Source organism: Poecilia mexicana, unplaced genomic scaffold, assembly GCF_051168715.1.
Source record: "Poecilia mexicana isolate PSO_F unplaced genomic scaffold, ASM5116871v1 scaffold_16, whole genome shotgun sequence".
NCBI classification, from domain to species: domain Eukaryota; kingdom Metazoa; phylum Chordata; class Actinopteri; order Cyprinodontiformes; family Poeciliidae; genus Poecilia; species Poecilia mexicana.
The window spans coordinates 16,526,121-16,541,560 of NW_028263385.1; the positions used below are offsets into that span (position 1 = coordinate 16,526,121).

At 39.5% G+C, this 15,440-nt stretch overlaps 2 protein-coding genes across 5 annotated transcripts; one reads left to right on the forward strand and one right to left on the reverse strand.

The window, feature by feature from the left end:
• The first annotated feature begins 3 nt into the window (after positions 1-3).
• rbm12ba (RNA binding motif protein 12Ba) lies at positions 4-9,301 on the forward strand. Of its 3 annotated transcripts, XM_015007100.2 has the most exons (3): positions 4-370; positions 1,306-3,262; positions 3,411-9,301. In XM_015007100.2, the coding sequence occupies exon 3, from the start codon at positions 3,465-3,467 to the stop codon at positions 5,403-5,405; it is 1,941 nt and encodes a 646-aa protein (XP_014862586.2). In that variant the 5' UTR covers positions 4-370; positions 1,306-3,262; positions 3,411-3,464; the 3' UTR covers positions 5,406-9,301. The 3 variants fall into 3 exon arrangements, with proteins under 3 accessions (XP_014862586.2, XP_087869682.1, XP_014862588.2); XM_088013556.1 differs by having other exon boundaries at positions 1,306-9,301; XM_015007102.2 differs by lacking the exon at positions 1,306-3,262.
• Positions 5,984-15,357, reverse strand: LOC106929892 (uncharacterized). 2 transcript variants are annotated; one of them, XM_088013557.1, is made up of 12 exons: positions 15,256-15,357; positions 14,701-14,803; positions 13,270-13,300; positions 12,495-12,572; positions 10,428-10,567; positions 10,182-10,307; positions 9,915-9,960; positions 9,466-9,531; positions 6,718-7,064; positions 6,534-6,638; positions 6,361-6,445; positions 5,984-6,252 (listed from the first exon to the last, which is right to left on the reverse strand). In XM_088013557.1, the coding sequence occupies exons 2-12, from the start codon at positions 14,791-14,793 to the stop codon at positions 6,209-6,211; spliced, it is 1,161 nt and encodes a 386-aa protein (XP_087869683.1). In that variant the 5' UTR covers positions 14,794-14,803; positions 15,256-15,357; the 3' UTR covers positions 5,984-6,208. The 2 variants fall into 2 exon arrangements, with proteins under 2 accessions (XP_087869683.1, XP_087869684.1); XM_088013558.1 differs by lacking the exon at positions 15,256-15,357 and adding an exon at positions 15,095-15,248.
• Positions 15,358-15,440: the final 83 nt, after the last annotated feature.

Genomic DNA, 15,440 nt, shown 5'->3' on the forward strand with positions numbered 1-15,440 from the left:
GGCTCAGCACACCGAACAGGGAGCATCCGGCAGCTCTGTCGGTTCCCAAACGTTTCCTCAACAACTTCGACGGACTTCTAGCTTTTAAAATAATGAGTTAGGGTGATTTTTTTTTTAAAGAGCGGGAGTTTATAATTATAATGAGGTGTGGATAGTGTTTAAGAGGATAAAACAGCAGCGTTGCACGAGAAAGTATTTTAAACAACAAAGACCGGAAGACGTGTCTTCAAAGGTTCATATGAAGATAACGGTGATGTGGGATGATTTTTACCGTTTTGTTACATACCGACATATCGACTTCCAGATGATTAGTGGTTGAATTGCTGCAATCTGGGGTCATTTTTTATGGGCTCTCACACTCCGAAATAAGGTAAGCAGAAACCTGGTGCTCAATCAAGAAAATATCTGCTATTGAATATTCCGGAAATAGTGACAGACCAAAAGTTTTTCCAAAACCCTTTGGTAAGATTATAAAAATAAGATTTGGATTGACGCGAAAGTTTTAGACTACTCAGTTTCAAGACTAAAAGAGGAAGTTGTGAAAAATGTATTTCTCTTCTTATTGTGCTCTCAGCGCTAACACATAACATAATTTTGTAATCTTACAATTTTGTAATAAATAATTCTTTCAGATTAGACTCGGCTTGTTTGGTTTATAAGGATTACATGCATTCTCAAGCAATAATTGGGGTCCGTTATCTAAGTTGAACGGTGAAAAAATACATTTAGAATAAATCCTTTTTATTGGAAGCTTATCAAAACAAACTCAGCTGAAAAACTATTTGAATAATTCTAAGATGCAAGGAAGTAAAATGACTATTTTAGTGAAAAATCTTCAGTCTTTTTATAGGTCACGAGTCATAGGGACTTTCTGCCGGAAATACAGCTATGCATCGTTCATTTCCTTTTATAGAGTGATTATGCAAGAGCACAAAGACAGAAGAACATGAATTATTAAGGTTGTGAGTTTGAGAATTAATGAAAACAATTCATAAGAAGAATCTTCAAGCTTAATTTGATACCTTACAAAATCAAGACAACTAAGTAGATTTCTGAATAGTTCGGGGAAAATAAGTATTTAATACAACGCCGATTTCCTTACAAAGACTGGAGAGGTTTGTAAATATTACAAACCTCAATTGTAAGAGACAGGATTTGAAAAGTTCAGAAAATCACATTGTGTAATTTTCAAATAATTAATTTCAATTGTCTTGCATGGAATCAGTATTTGATCACCTGCCCTGCTGTCCTCCACTCATCACCTCTATTAATTGCACCTGTTTGTACTCCTTACTTGTATAATAGACACCTAGGCCTGACACCAGGGACAAAATTGGTGTCAAAGACTGGGGTGGGCTACACTGAAAGCAAACCGCTTGGTAAGAAGGAAATTATTAGGAAATCTCCATCGGACTGAGGCTTCTTGCAAGATCTTGGCATATCAAGGATTGTGAAAAAGGTGAGGAATCAACCCAGAAGTACACAGGAGGACCTGATCAGTGACCTGAAGAGAGATGGGCCCACAATCTCAAAAGTTACTATTGCAGGATGAAGATGGATGGCCATGTATTGTGAAATTTTCTTTTTTAGATTTAAAAGTGAACCAAAATCTCTGCTGCAATGTGTCGGACCTGGTTGTCGAAGAACTACGGAAATAGCTGTTGACCAGGGTCAACAACAGGGTTGTTAACCTTGTAAATGTAAAAAGTTTCTGTACAAAACATTGTTCTATTTTTCTATTGTATCAAATACTTATTTCATGTAAAAAAATTTTTTTTAAAAAGCTAATTATTTATTTAGAAATCATACAATGTGATTTTTTTAAGGATTCTGACTCACAGTTGAGTTTTACCTACAATGAAAATTACAGACCTCTTTTTTGTAAGGAGAAAATTTTTAAAATCCGCAGCATATCAATATCAATGTCCAACACTGTATATAACCCATGAGTGAGACAATGCTTATGGTTAGTAATAATAGGGTAATACTTAGTGTTATAAAATACAAGTAATTAAAAAAAATTAGAATATTGTTCAAATGAAATATTTTTGTCAATATTTCATAGTGAAACTCGTATAGATTCATGATACAGAGTTAAATCCTTTATTTTTTGTAATTCTGGTGATTATGGCTCACTGATGATGAAAACCACTAAATTCAGTGTCAGAAAATTAGAATGTGAAAAATGTATTGCATAGAAAGTTCTGTGGAAGGAAGAGATGTAGTAGGAAAAACATTCAGCAGCAACAAATATAGGATTTACAAGCAGGGGCGGTCTTGGCCTGTTTGGCGCCCTGGCACCTTTACTGCAGAACCTCTTTAGGGCCCTAGAGTCTGAGTGAAGAGGGCAGAAGTTGTTCCAGAGTTGACACAGTCATTTATCAGGACATCTTACAGCACTTCATGCGTTATTCTGCTGCAAGGAATGAGATGAGGAAATACTCTAGGCTATTTCCCCAGAAAAGGGAACGGATTGTGAAAGACCGCAGAGTTTTGTAACAGTTAGAGGCTCAGCTTCAAGACGGGAGAGAGGTCAACCTGAGGTAACAAGGGTTGAGCAAATTAATTTGCATTATTCTAGGACAAGGTCTATGGATTGTGGGTATTCTTTGCACCAGCTAAGGGATTTTTTTTTTTTTTGGATGACTGGAATTTACAGTCAGTTTAGTGCACCTAAAGTTCTCACAGCATCAGCTTTAGGGAATCAGCTTTTTTTTCTTTTTTTTAAAATATGTTTTCTGCTTTTCTCTCAGCTGCTGAAGTGAATTAAGTTGTGTCCTGTACCTGCTAAACTTAACAAGCAATAAAGTATCAACTATTTTGTGCATGGAAATGGAAATTAATATATACTTTTCAGGCATTTCTGTTTAAAATACTATTTTACAGTGATCTTGTGTAACATTCTAAATTCTGAAACATTAAATTGTGGGTACTTTTTAAGCCATAATCACCAAACTTACAAGATACAAGGGTTTGAAATATTTCACTTTGTGTGTGATGAATCTACATATAGTAGTTTAACTTTTTCATGATATTGTAATCTGTATGTAGTGTAGTTCACACTCCATCCGCTAGGAGGCAGTGATGGGTTACAGGGCACCTCAGAGTAAATAAAAGGGAGGAAACCCGCGGGCTGATGATCAGTCCGAGGGAGAGATGAGTGAAGAAGAGCTGGCAGGGCTCACAAAGTTGTTATGGATAAGTTGAAACTGGATTTCATCTCTTAAACCCTTTAAAATCCTAGGACACGTAGGCAAGCTATGTAAGTATTAATATACACGTCATGGTTGTGTAACTATTTTTCTCTCTCTCTTCTAGATATTCCCGCCCTTAACTTTGTGTTTCCTGTGGCCTCTTCCCTCATGTTAATGCTTCGAAAATAACACTTGTGTTCTCAACTTTTTCACCAGAGCCTTCTAAATTTACAGACAACACCCAGCCTGCAGGGACAAAGGACGGAAAGAATGAGTACGATCCTCAGACTGGAAGGCCTGGACGTGAAGGCAGGCACTGAAGATATACGGACCTTCTTTCAGTCCCTGGACATACCTGATGGAGGAGTTTACATTATGGGAGGACATCTCGGCGAGGCTTTCATTTCATTTACCACTGTCAGTGATGCACAGGCTGCCTTGCTGCGCAGTGGGAATTTACTCAAAGGCTCCATGGTGACCCTGCACATCAGCAGCATGGAAGAGATAGAGTGGAAACTCGAGGAGTCCTTAAATAGCAAGAAAACTTCGCTCACCGTAAGAAAACCCCATCCACGTTCAGCTGAAAATGAAATGTCAAGGCGACATAAGGATAAAAATGGCGATGTCAAGTCCAAATCCAGCTCGCATGATGTTTACATGGCTAAGGTGAAGCCCAAATCTGGACCTCGTGACATTAATATATTGAAGCCCAAATCCAGATTACATAAAGACAACATGACTACAATGAAGCAGAAATCCAGGCCACATGTTAACATGACAATGAAGCCCAAGTCTAGGCTGCATGATGTTAATAAGATAAAGGTGACGCCCAAATCTAGGCTGCATGGTGATAGTACTTCAATTTCATCTTCAGCTGCATTTCCACTTGATCCTGATCCTGCTGATCTGCCAGCTTCTAATGCACAACATTTTCAGCAGAGTCCAACAAACATGCCGGCTTCGAATGCACAACCATTAGATGCCGATTCTTTTTTACTTGGGGTTTGTACTGTCCTTAAAAGACTCCAATCAACTCAAACCATGGTGCCAATGTTTGAGTTTCCCCACGTTGACAGCACAACTTCCTCTGAAGCGGTCAGAAATCCAGAACATACATTGGACTTGAGGCCAGGCTACGCCCGGCTATTTGGGCTGCCAGCTTCAATTACTAAAGAAGACATTTGCAAGTTCTTCAAAGGATTGCGTGTAGAAGACGTTATAGTTAACGTCGAACTGGGAATCAGTCGTGGCTGCCTTGTGAAGTTTGCAGATATGCAAAATGCATCTGATGCTCTTGGCTTCAACCAACAGTTGCTGGGCTCCGTTCATGTGGAAGTACGTGGAGCAGATGAAAAACTGTGGGTCAGAGCTCTTCAGGAATGTAGTAAGGCTTTTGATGACGGGTCAAAGTGGAAACATAAAAGATCTCCAACAGAAAAGGCACACTACGAGAGAAGATCTGTTCCTTCCCTTAAGAGGACATCTGATCAAGTTCAGTTTAAACCATTAAAAAACCCAAAACTCGATGCGGAACCCAATGCTTCATCAAGACCCTCGGAGTACACGGTTATGGTCAGAAACCTGCCAAAAAACATGACCAAGACTGACATAAAAGAGCTGTTCAGATGCCCAAACCTACCGCACAAAAATGTGCTTCATCTGCTTGATGAAACGAGCAATATCACTGACACAGCTTTTCTGAGTTTTAACTGTACCGAGGACTTCGACTACGCCATTAATCTCTCTGGCTGCCATGGTGGCTCTGGTGCCATTGAGGTTAAATCGATCTCCAAGGAGCTCATGTGGAAAATAATCGCCAAAAACCACCCCAGAAACCAAAGGACTGATCCAAGGTTACAACGCAGCTTCAGGAAGTCGGAGCCAGTGCAGGAGCCAGTGCAGACAGACGCGCCACAGAGAGAAAGTCTAAACGAGACAGGTCAGCGGTACATTTTTATTAGGAACATGCCTGCAACTGTCAAGAAAAGTCAAATCAGGAGCCTGTTCTGTAAATTCAGTCTGAGTTTGGATGATATAATTTTAATACATGACAGTGAGGGCTATGGCTCGGGTGAGGCTGTGGTCAAGTTTGAATCCGAACAGCAGGTCACGCAGGCTCAGAGGTTGCACGGCGAAGAGTTCCTGGGATCAAAAGTGATTCTCACCCCCATAAATGAGAAGCAAATGAAGAAAATTTTGATGAACACCTGAGGAATGTTTTGCCTGACCATCGGCTTCAGCTGCGCTTGACTGCAGAGGTTTCTAGTTTGCTCCAAGGATTTTTTTATTTCAAGATCTCCCTACGTTATCGTTTTCTTCATATATACTACACAGTCTGCAATAATGTTCTAATAATTAATGGAAGACATTCCCAAGTGTTGGATACTACTGCGATGAAAAGAAGATGCCTTGGATTTGTGTACAAACATGTTCGAGATTTTTGTTTACCTTTATCCTGCATGGCTAAATACATTTTTTATATGGCTTTTGAGGAAAGATCAGTTTGTTTAGGTTCAATTATTAATTTTTTTTCAGTGTTGGAGAATGGATAACTAAGTTTCAACACAATGTGGATCCGCTTCAGAGACAAGTTAGATGAACCAAAAACAATGGTGAAAAACAGCCACATGAAAGGGAAGAGGAGGAAGTAACTCACAGCTGTGTGAACAGACTGTTATGGGGGTTGTGTACAACATAATCCTGAGGCATTTGACAGACGGAGCAGGTAATTGGAGAGGAAATGTCACTTGATAAGAGACTAAAGCGTGGGATTAAATGCTACCTGTGAATTATTGCAGTTACATCAAGTTCTTTATTACATCTGAAAAAAACACAATGGTGATATAAATCAACTTAAACATTCTGTTATGTAAAACTTCCCTTGCTCTGAGGAAGTGAAAAGAAGAATGGAGGAAAAAATAAGCTACCCAAAATCAATATACACGGGGAAAAAAAACTGGACTTGTGGATCGGTGAGAGACGGAGAAGAGGAGTAAGGCGCCATCTTCTGACAATCAGTTGAAGTATTTCTGCGGAGGGTCAGGATATCTGGATGAACCTACAAAATATAATCCAAACAGATTGAGGTGAATGTAAATTAAAGCTGCGACGTTCTATGAATCTCCATTTATAATCAAGTCTGCCTAGCAATGCTGTTGTTCTGTACCAGAGTGATTACTTGAATATCGGTCGTTTTGCAACCTTGGCGGAGTGTTAGAAAAGTTCAAGGACGGGTTGCAAAAAGTCGATGCCTGTGGAGGTAAAAGCAACAGAAGAATGTAGCCAAGTTAAAATTCAGCTTAAAGGTTCATCAAAGCATAAGATTAATGGGCTCCGTACCGCAGGAATGGTCCTCAGCCTGTACTCCATCAGCACATCTGTTAGCCTTTGTGTCACTTTCAAAACAAGCTGTGCATCGTTCTCATTCTCTATTTGGAAAGATTCCTGAAGACAAAAAAAAAAAAAAAAAAGTCAAAGTGCATCCATCTAGTCTGATTTAAGGAAAACAATTGAAGATTCGCACCAAGTGTTTCAGCACCGCAGGCATGTTGCTACTCTGTGGAGCGGCTCCCAATAATCCGGGTCGGTCCACTGGCTTGCTTATCGGTCTGTCCACTGAGTTTTCCTGGTACTCATTGGTATATGCTGTGTTTGAGCTTTCAACCATCGGTTCACTTCTTCCATATCCATCTTGTCCAGGACCGATACTGTTTGCATACGGAGCTGGAGCCATGCTGCTGTCAGGGAAAGCTGGTCCTGACATGTAGCCTCCATATGCAGGTTCCTCATATTCCCCACATGGAAAACCAGGGTGAGATCCTCCATGAGTGGCAAACTCTCCTGGAAACCTCGTGTCATGGAACCTCGGGCCTGTTAATTACATGATGTATGTTAATTACATATTAATATGACCGCAGAGCGTCAGTTCAGCATATTTGTGGAAATCTGAAACATCCTCCAAGAAAGAAGACCTTACAGTTGCGTCTAAGGAATCATCACAAAAAGTGACAATTTAGTTAGTCAAAAGACTAACTAAATTAACTAACTAACTAAATTAGTTAGTGAAAGGCACATTCGCTCACTCATCATTTGTCCAACGTCATATTTTCAGTTTTTTTTTTTTTTTTTTTTAATTCAATTTTCATTGCGCAATGCCAACAAAGATTCAATCCAGAAATGCGTTATGGTCGACACGAGACCGCTGACTTGACAGTTTTTTTTTTTTAGCAGACAGTCAATGAAATGTTTCACAGGAAGGGTACGCCACCCAAGATTAATGCTAAAGAACCTGGGTATTCAGAGGGCTGTCTACAAGAACATACACAGGAAGGAAAACATGCACAGGCAACAGGACAACTGTAGCCTTGTGAGGACTGTGACGTGAAGCCAAATTCAGAGTTTGAGGAAGATAAACTAGGAGAGGACTTTGCCTGGAGTCAGTTTTTCCAGAACCACCTCAACGGTCATACTCCTTGTGTAAAGCCACTTCTGAACCAGACATCTCGTCAAAAGCATTTTCCCCTAGCTAAGGTGAAAAGGGGCTGAGCTGTCGCTCAATTATCCTCTTTTTTCCAGTAATTAAAAAAGAAAAATTATCCTTAATTTTTTTTTTTTTTAAGTTGCTTGGTGTTCAGTCTGAAGTGAAACGCATACAGTGAGCCGTTTCCGCTGCTCACATGTGATTTATTTGAACCAAAGCTACCAGGAAGTTAACTTAGTGCTTCCCAAATGCTGACACGCTTTATGGAGATGCCAAGTTAATTTTCTATCATGACTTGGCACCGGCCCACAATGCTCACTGTATCAAAATCTGCTTTGGTTACCATGGTGACCTCGGCTGGACAGCCCAGAAAACCGGACTGACCAAAACTCCAGAGTCTCATTAAATAAGTTGAGATCCTGTGAAGATCAAGATGGAAGTCCAAACATGTTTGTTTTTCTCCAATATTACCCATAAAATGAACCTATATTGTAAATGTCCTACATCATGTAAATAGTTTGTTAAATCATCAAAATGATTAAACCATGGCTGATTTGATCTTCTATTAAATGTTTTATTAATTAAACTGAATAAGTGATACGTTTTAATTTAATATGTCAGAAGAGGGTGAGAGCATCAACTCAGCATAATTGTGGAAAAGATAACAAGGGACTGAACTTCTAATCTTGATCAAGATGTTTATTGAAATACTTAAGTGTTACATTTCTTATTAACCTTAATTTTTTGTAGGATTTCATAATTGTGTTAGAATCTCAGTTTTAAATAATTTTTTATGTAATCAAATATGATTTAAAAGGTGATCTGAAAAGAAACATTTTAGTCGCCAATCTAAAATGTGTATTTTAAGACCTTATTGTCTTAAAATACACAAATAATCAGTGTATTTTAAGACAATAAGGTAATTTTTGTATTCTGAAAAGTTATGTGTGGAAGTTATACAAAAGCCAACAGAGAGGAGAATAATGGAGCCATAAGTAAAGTTAAGGGAAGACCAGAGTGAGCAAACAGGGATTTCAAAAAGCAGAAGTAAGGGTTAGTCAGAGTGATGGGAGGTATAGTTAACACCTTCAGTACATGTGATTCGCCAAAAAAAGAGAAGTCTCGTAATCCAAACCATCAACTTGAAATGTAAACAGTAGAAAACGGTCAGCTAAAAAAGAGTTTTAGCTGAGGGCTGAAGAAAAGACATAGCAAAACACAGTAGTGGTGTTGGTGGAGAGGGGGAACTGGCAGCCACTGGTGGAACTGAATGAGTTCCTGGCCGAATACAGAAGTGAAGTGAGCATAGAAAGGTCAAAACTAAAAAGCAAGGTCGTCGAGGTAAATGGACGGAAAAGCGGAAGGTGTGGGTTGCTGTCAAGGGGACGATGAGAGACACTGGGGCCAGCAATGGAGACGAGCTGAAGGCCAAAACGAAAGGAACCACAAGAACCATCGCCCTGATGCCACGCTGAACTGATGCCGTCATTCATACAATAGGAGTATTGAGTGCAAATACAGTTCAGTATTATAAATAAAATTGCTTATTATTAGTAACAGTAGTAGTAAATGTATACACTTTTCTGTAAGCCAGTGTTTCTATATTAAAAGTTGAAAGAAAAAAAAACTGACTTGGTGTGAATTTTTAAGCCGAGTATTTGATTATATGTAAGCCATAATCACCAAAATAACCTTAAATATAATTTATATCTATGTATAAATGATTTGAGTTGCACTAAATTCAATTAGTTGAAAGAATGTGATTTTCTAGTAGATCCAAAGAGAGCTCACCAAATGGAGGACCCATTGGTCTCATCTCGTTATTTCGTGGAATAATCGGTCTGGGAACAGCAGAACCTGTGAAAAAATGATACGAAATAAAAAAAAAAAAAACACACAAATCAGAGCAGTGATTATGCTATGATGGAGCATCAGGGCCATGAATGAAAAACATTGTAGCCACAGAGAAGTAAATTTGCACCCAAAAGCTAAAATTCTCTGTTGTAAAAAAGTTGTAAATTTGACGGGGGGCTGGGGGGAGTGTTTTTTGTAATTCTCTAAATTTGTTAATATCAGCAGAAATGTGTGAAAATATTAAGGAAAATTCTGAGTTTTTTGGTAGTAGTTTAGGCCTCAGTGGCCACATTCTTGGCCACCGAGACGTAAACTACTGAACTCTGAACTTTGCTACTGTTGAGGTCTGAAATCCCCATTGGTGAGTACGCAGCAAAAACACTCACGGAGTCCTTTAAATGCAAGCACTAGATAGGGCTCCTTCAGAATCACCTAAGAATCACAAGAGAAAGAGAAAAATGTATAAATTTAAGCTACTGCAAAAAAACAACAAAAAAAAAAAATACATTAATCCATAATTTAAACAATGCTCTCCTCTCCCATAAATATCACAAAATGACTCAGTATTGACTTAGAAAAAGTTAACTATTCTGGACTAGACAGATAAAAATGAGTCTTTTTGAACTTGTAGTTGTAATAAGTTTATTACGTACCCTGATTTGCCCCCTCCCCTCCGCTTTTTCCACCTCTGCAGCAGCAACTTTAACTGCCTTTCTGATTGCAGGGTCCTTTACGCCATCTTCCTCTTCCCAGATAACCTTATCAGGGTGATTCTTTTTCTGTTGCAAGCCCCCCCCCCCAAAAAAAAGAAGGAAAAAAAAAGAAAAGAAAGATTTATTTCCATGTTTATTTTGAACAAAGGGGCCCCTGTGGCTGACTGGGAGACCAGCCGTACTCACCATGTATCTGAAGCTGTGTTTCCAGCCTTTCACATGATCAACCATGTCATGCTGCACACGGGACAGGGAACACAGCTTGCACTGGTAATGCGGCTGGACCATTTTACTGGGGCTGCGGTATTCCCAGACGTACTGAAGACCTGCAGACATAAAGTCATTACTGAGGCTTCATTTATTTGTAATTTGAAATGAAAAATATAAAAAATAAAGATGTAAAAGTATTAACACCCTCCAAAGATTTTTTTCCCACACTTGCAAGCAAATAACTTCAGTGAATTTAATTATGACACAAAATAGTCCATAACTGAAGTGGAGGGAAAACAAGAGGGTTTTTTTATTTATTTTTCAAACAATCTGAAAGGTGTGGCATGGATTTGAATCCTCCCCGTACTCCATTACTCCTTACCAAATGCCAAATAATACAGAATTGGTAAATAAATTATCCATAAATTTAATCTTGGAATAACTTAAAAAAAACTCACTATCCTGCAGATTTTGGATATTTTCCTGCTCATACTGTCGTGAAAACTGGCATAAGGTGGTGAGATCTTTCCAGGTACACGCAGAAAACGGAGCAAAGCCCTGAGAAATAACAGTAATCTTGCATATTGATTTAATGATGATTAAAGAGGAGAAATAGAAAATACATACATATGTAATGGTTGGAATGTCTATAATTGAAATATATGTTCTGTATTCTTGATTTGTAGTAACAGTAACAACTTGATTGTCGTATGTTGATTATTGATGATTAGAAATGGTAACAGCTTGAGTTACAGACTAGATAAGTGATGGAGAATCATACTGAGAGTTATAAGTTGATAAAATGACAAATTGATTATGTTTTGTAATAAATTACAGAAATGAGATGACCAAAGATTTGAGATCATGAGAAATGAAGCAGACTGTGTTGCAATTAGTACACTGAGCTAGGCGGGGGTGCTGGGAAAACTCAAAAAGGGAAGTAAGTTACGAGAAATTGTCTCAATGGCCAGATGGCCAGTAGAAAAAGGGAAGTACCAAAGAGAGTTGCTGCAATGAGTCATGAAGGAGATGGTGGTTGGGAAAGGTTGGGACTTTCCACAGACTCATTGGAATGAGTCAGAAGTCACATAGACCTCTCCCATGCTGAGAGGGTTTAAAAACCAGCAGACAAGGGAGGAGACTGTTCTTTGTCCGCGGCGCTGAAGATGAGCCAACAAGGGGACGCAGATTGAAGACCAGCAGAGGACCGCACCCTATTGTTTGTTATTACACAATAGTCAGCCCCGCCTTTATCTCACCACTCATTTGACTGACTACTGACCAGTTCTCTGTCTAACAGGTCCGGAAAATCCCTGAAACCCGGGTCTTACCCCAGAATTGGTTTATAGGAGATATTCTAATCAAACTGGTGGCAGAAAAGACTCGTCTAGCTCTAACTAGACGAGTCTAGTTAGAGCTAGACGAGCCATTCAGCTATGCAGCTGAGTAGCCCTCACAGCTGCATAGCTTCAACAACCACTCCTGTTAACGGTAGCTCTTTTCCCAAAAATAACGGCACTTGTTTACGGCTAGATTGGATTTAGTGACTTAGACTTAAGTCCCAGGGTCATTATTTTCACGCTCACCAAAGGAAGGTACGAAGCCACCAGTTCCAACTTAAATGAATTAAGTAATGCAATCATTTGCATTACCTTCAAAACATTACATCCAAAAGACGGTGGGGTCTGAGAACCAGAATCTAGAGCCACTGCTCTGGATGTTCTAGTCAGGTTGTAATTTTTGGACTACATGCAAAATGCTGCAGGAAGAAAAGTAACTCTGCTCATCACCACTTCTTGCATGATGCTGCCATCTGGTGGCCGTTTTGGTGTGGTAAATATTGAACAATGCTACTATTGTGATATTCCATTTATCTTGGAATTTTGAGCTTGAATATGGATGTATTGAATATATTAGACTTTTATTTTTATCATGAAAATTATGCATTTTTATAAAGATATATAAAATCTCAATAAAAACATACGTAAGTTATGATTGCAACATGATACATGAAAACTGCTGAGGGGAAAAGGTTCACCTTACCGATGATGCTGTCTGTGATGTCCTTCAACACTTTGCTCAGAGAGGGGACAGAAAGGAAAGCATGGCCTTTGGAGAACACTGGAGAAAATACAGCAGTGATCAGCACAACAACTTCAACGTAATCGAAGAACAAAATCACTTTAGATTTCTTGCCGAACACAAAACTGCCACCAAAAATCCAGTAAAGGTTACACTGATGGAGTCTGTTGTGTTGTTGCAGAAATTGCAACAACCGATGACCAGCGAACTCATTTCCTGATTAACTGAACACCATCAGACATCTCTGCATCTTATTGATATCTGGGAGGAATAGGAGAAGCTCTTAGCCAATCCCCACATATTTCCCCACCGGTCTGCAGGACACTGCAGATGCAGTGTCTGTCGCTGCGCTCAGCACCACAGGATTCACCGCTGTGCCACAGAAACGAAGCACCTGGTGAAGTATGAAGTGTAAAAACACCCTATTTGGCAATGTTTAAAAAATTAAACATCCAACAAATGTGATGCTGCAGCATCACAGGAGAATGTGTTGCAATGTCAGTGCTCAGAACCTTTTTACAATCTAAACTGGTCACCCGTAGCAACAGACAGGAAACCAAACTGGGTTAAAACTGTGTGAGGGCACCAAAAGAGTCCCCAGGTCACTGAGAGCGGGGAGGGTCGCTGCCTGGTGAACGAGTCACCCACCATTCATGATGTGAAGCACAGAGACCCAAGACCTCCAGCTTCACCTCTCAGCACAGGAAGTGGCGCCGTGTGTAAAAAAAACACTTACCTATGTCAGCAGAATGCAGATGCTGCTTTTTCTGTCACCGTGGAGGGAATAAACCCACGAGGAGGAGAGAGACACACACAGGAATTAGTGACAGGGTGACACTCAGCAGAGGACAGGACACCTCGTCCACGTCCGCCGCACCATTCAGAGCCGCTCGTTCACGTCATTCTCCGCGAGCCCCGCGTCACGCAGGGACAGCCACGGCAACGAGTTTATCTGGGCTCTGAAAAGTGTCGTCTAGTGATGAAGACTCGTCAGATGAGAGCAGCGACAATAAGTCACTGGCTTCATAGGGGACACGAGGACAAACACAGCTCAAAATACGCAAACGTCTGCTGCAGCCAGGTAACAGAGCACCGAGGTGAAGACCTGCCCGCTCCTCTGACCAGACGGACGTATTCATGAACAGTGGATCGACGTTTGGAAACAGAAAAAGATGCAAAAATAAGCTCAGTTCCTCTCATGGAGGAACTGATATGAATGGTAACACAATTACTATTATTATTACTGCCCACTAGTATTAAGATAACTGGAAAAATATTTACACTCCGTATTTACACAAATATTTAGTTGAAAAAAAAAAGGGTGGAAAGATACACCCCAAGAATGAAAAATTCCAGTGTGCCAAAAAGTAAAGTTGAACATTTTTAAAAGCCTTATTTTGATATCAAAAAGCAGACAAATAATCACGCACGTCATTAAATCATGAGGTGTACATTTCATTCTGATTCAACTTATGATCTAAATTTAAGTAGGACTGAACACAAACTGGGCAGCTGACAAGAGTTTATCTCTTCATAGTATTGCTCTGCGCTTGAGGGATAAGCAACTGGACTTTCAAAGCTCCTGATAACAGGTAGAGCTAGCCCAGCGCCGATCCCTGCACAGTGATGCATCGAGAGCTCGATGCCTGTGTGTGCACTGCATGATGCTGCCACAGCAGTGGCTCATGGCAGCAACAGCACATGCACTCTTGGCCTGTATGGTGCCAGAGGTTCACCACTGTCACCCAGGAAGGACTGAAAGCTGAGCCAACAAACTTATGAGGTTAGTGAAGCTCTCTTATTTTAAAGTTCACGTCCCGAGTCCATCCCACTGTAAAGCAGGAAGACCGCAGGGTGAGGTGGCGATTTCCTTGTGTATGGAGATGGGTCCTGTTTAAAAATGAATTAATTGTTCTTTAGATATTTTTTCAGGTTGTTTTTTTTTTAATTGTCTTGATCTCTAATCTTAATCTACTGTAGAAGAAGTTAGTTTTCCAACAGTAGTTACCATGGTGATTGACAGATAGGAAGTAAGTCAAGTTGATTATACTGAAAACCTTGGGATGATTTACAAAACTCTAAACTTGTGTACTTTTATTTTTGAAATTGCAGTTAAAAATAATAAAAATAAATGGAAGTTATTTTATATCTCTTTACTGCCATGCACCTTTTTCTTTTTCTTTGGATATGGTGGCCCATGATTTGGGGCAGGTTGTTCTTCTGTAGGTATAGCCGGAACCTCCACCTCCGAAGTCTCCATAGTTCCACCACTGCAACATAAAAAGAAACGTGTTTTCCAGAAACGAAATAAAACATGCAAAGATTGACGAAATTAACTACATGAATTTTATCCACGAGCCGCTAGCGTGTATTGTTTTGGTAAACTAACTGATTCAACAAAGGTAACCGAATAACTTGGAAATGACATACATTTCCAAGTAAAGAACTATTGGAAATGTATATCAGGAAAAAAAGCGGGCCAACGATGGTTGTATTTATTTAATTGTATGTTACGCATGTTTATTTTAGTGTATATTCGCAAGAGAGTAGGCCTAGCTTACCGTTCCTTAAATCCGGTTCTCTAAAGAACGGCAATGATAGATAATAAATTCTTCTCGTGATAAAAGCTACAACTTGCTTAGATTTTCATCACACAAACATTCCAATATTAGACAAACATTCATATCTTGGATTTAATTGCAAGACAGACACAAGTTCCTACCCTTGCAGACCGCCTGGACTGTTTGGTTTCGGAATAAAATGGGCACTCCGAGAAGGAGATAGGCAGACAATTATTTATCCATGTAAAAAAAAAAAAAATTTAAAAACTGCTTTGACTTCATAAATAGACTTTTAATAAATGCTTACATATATGTATCTGCTGAATATGATTAATGTTTAAATTTT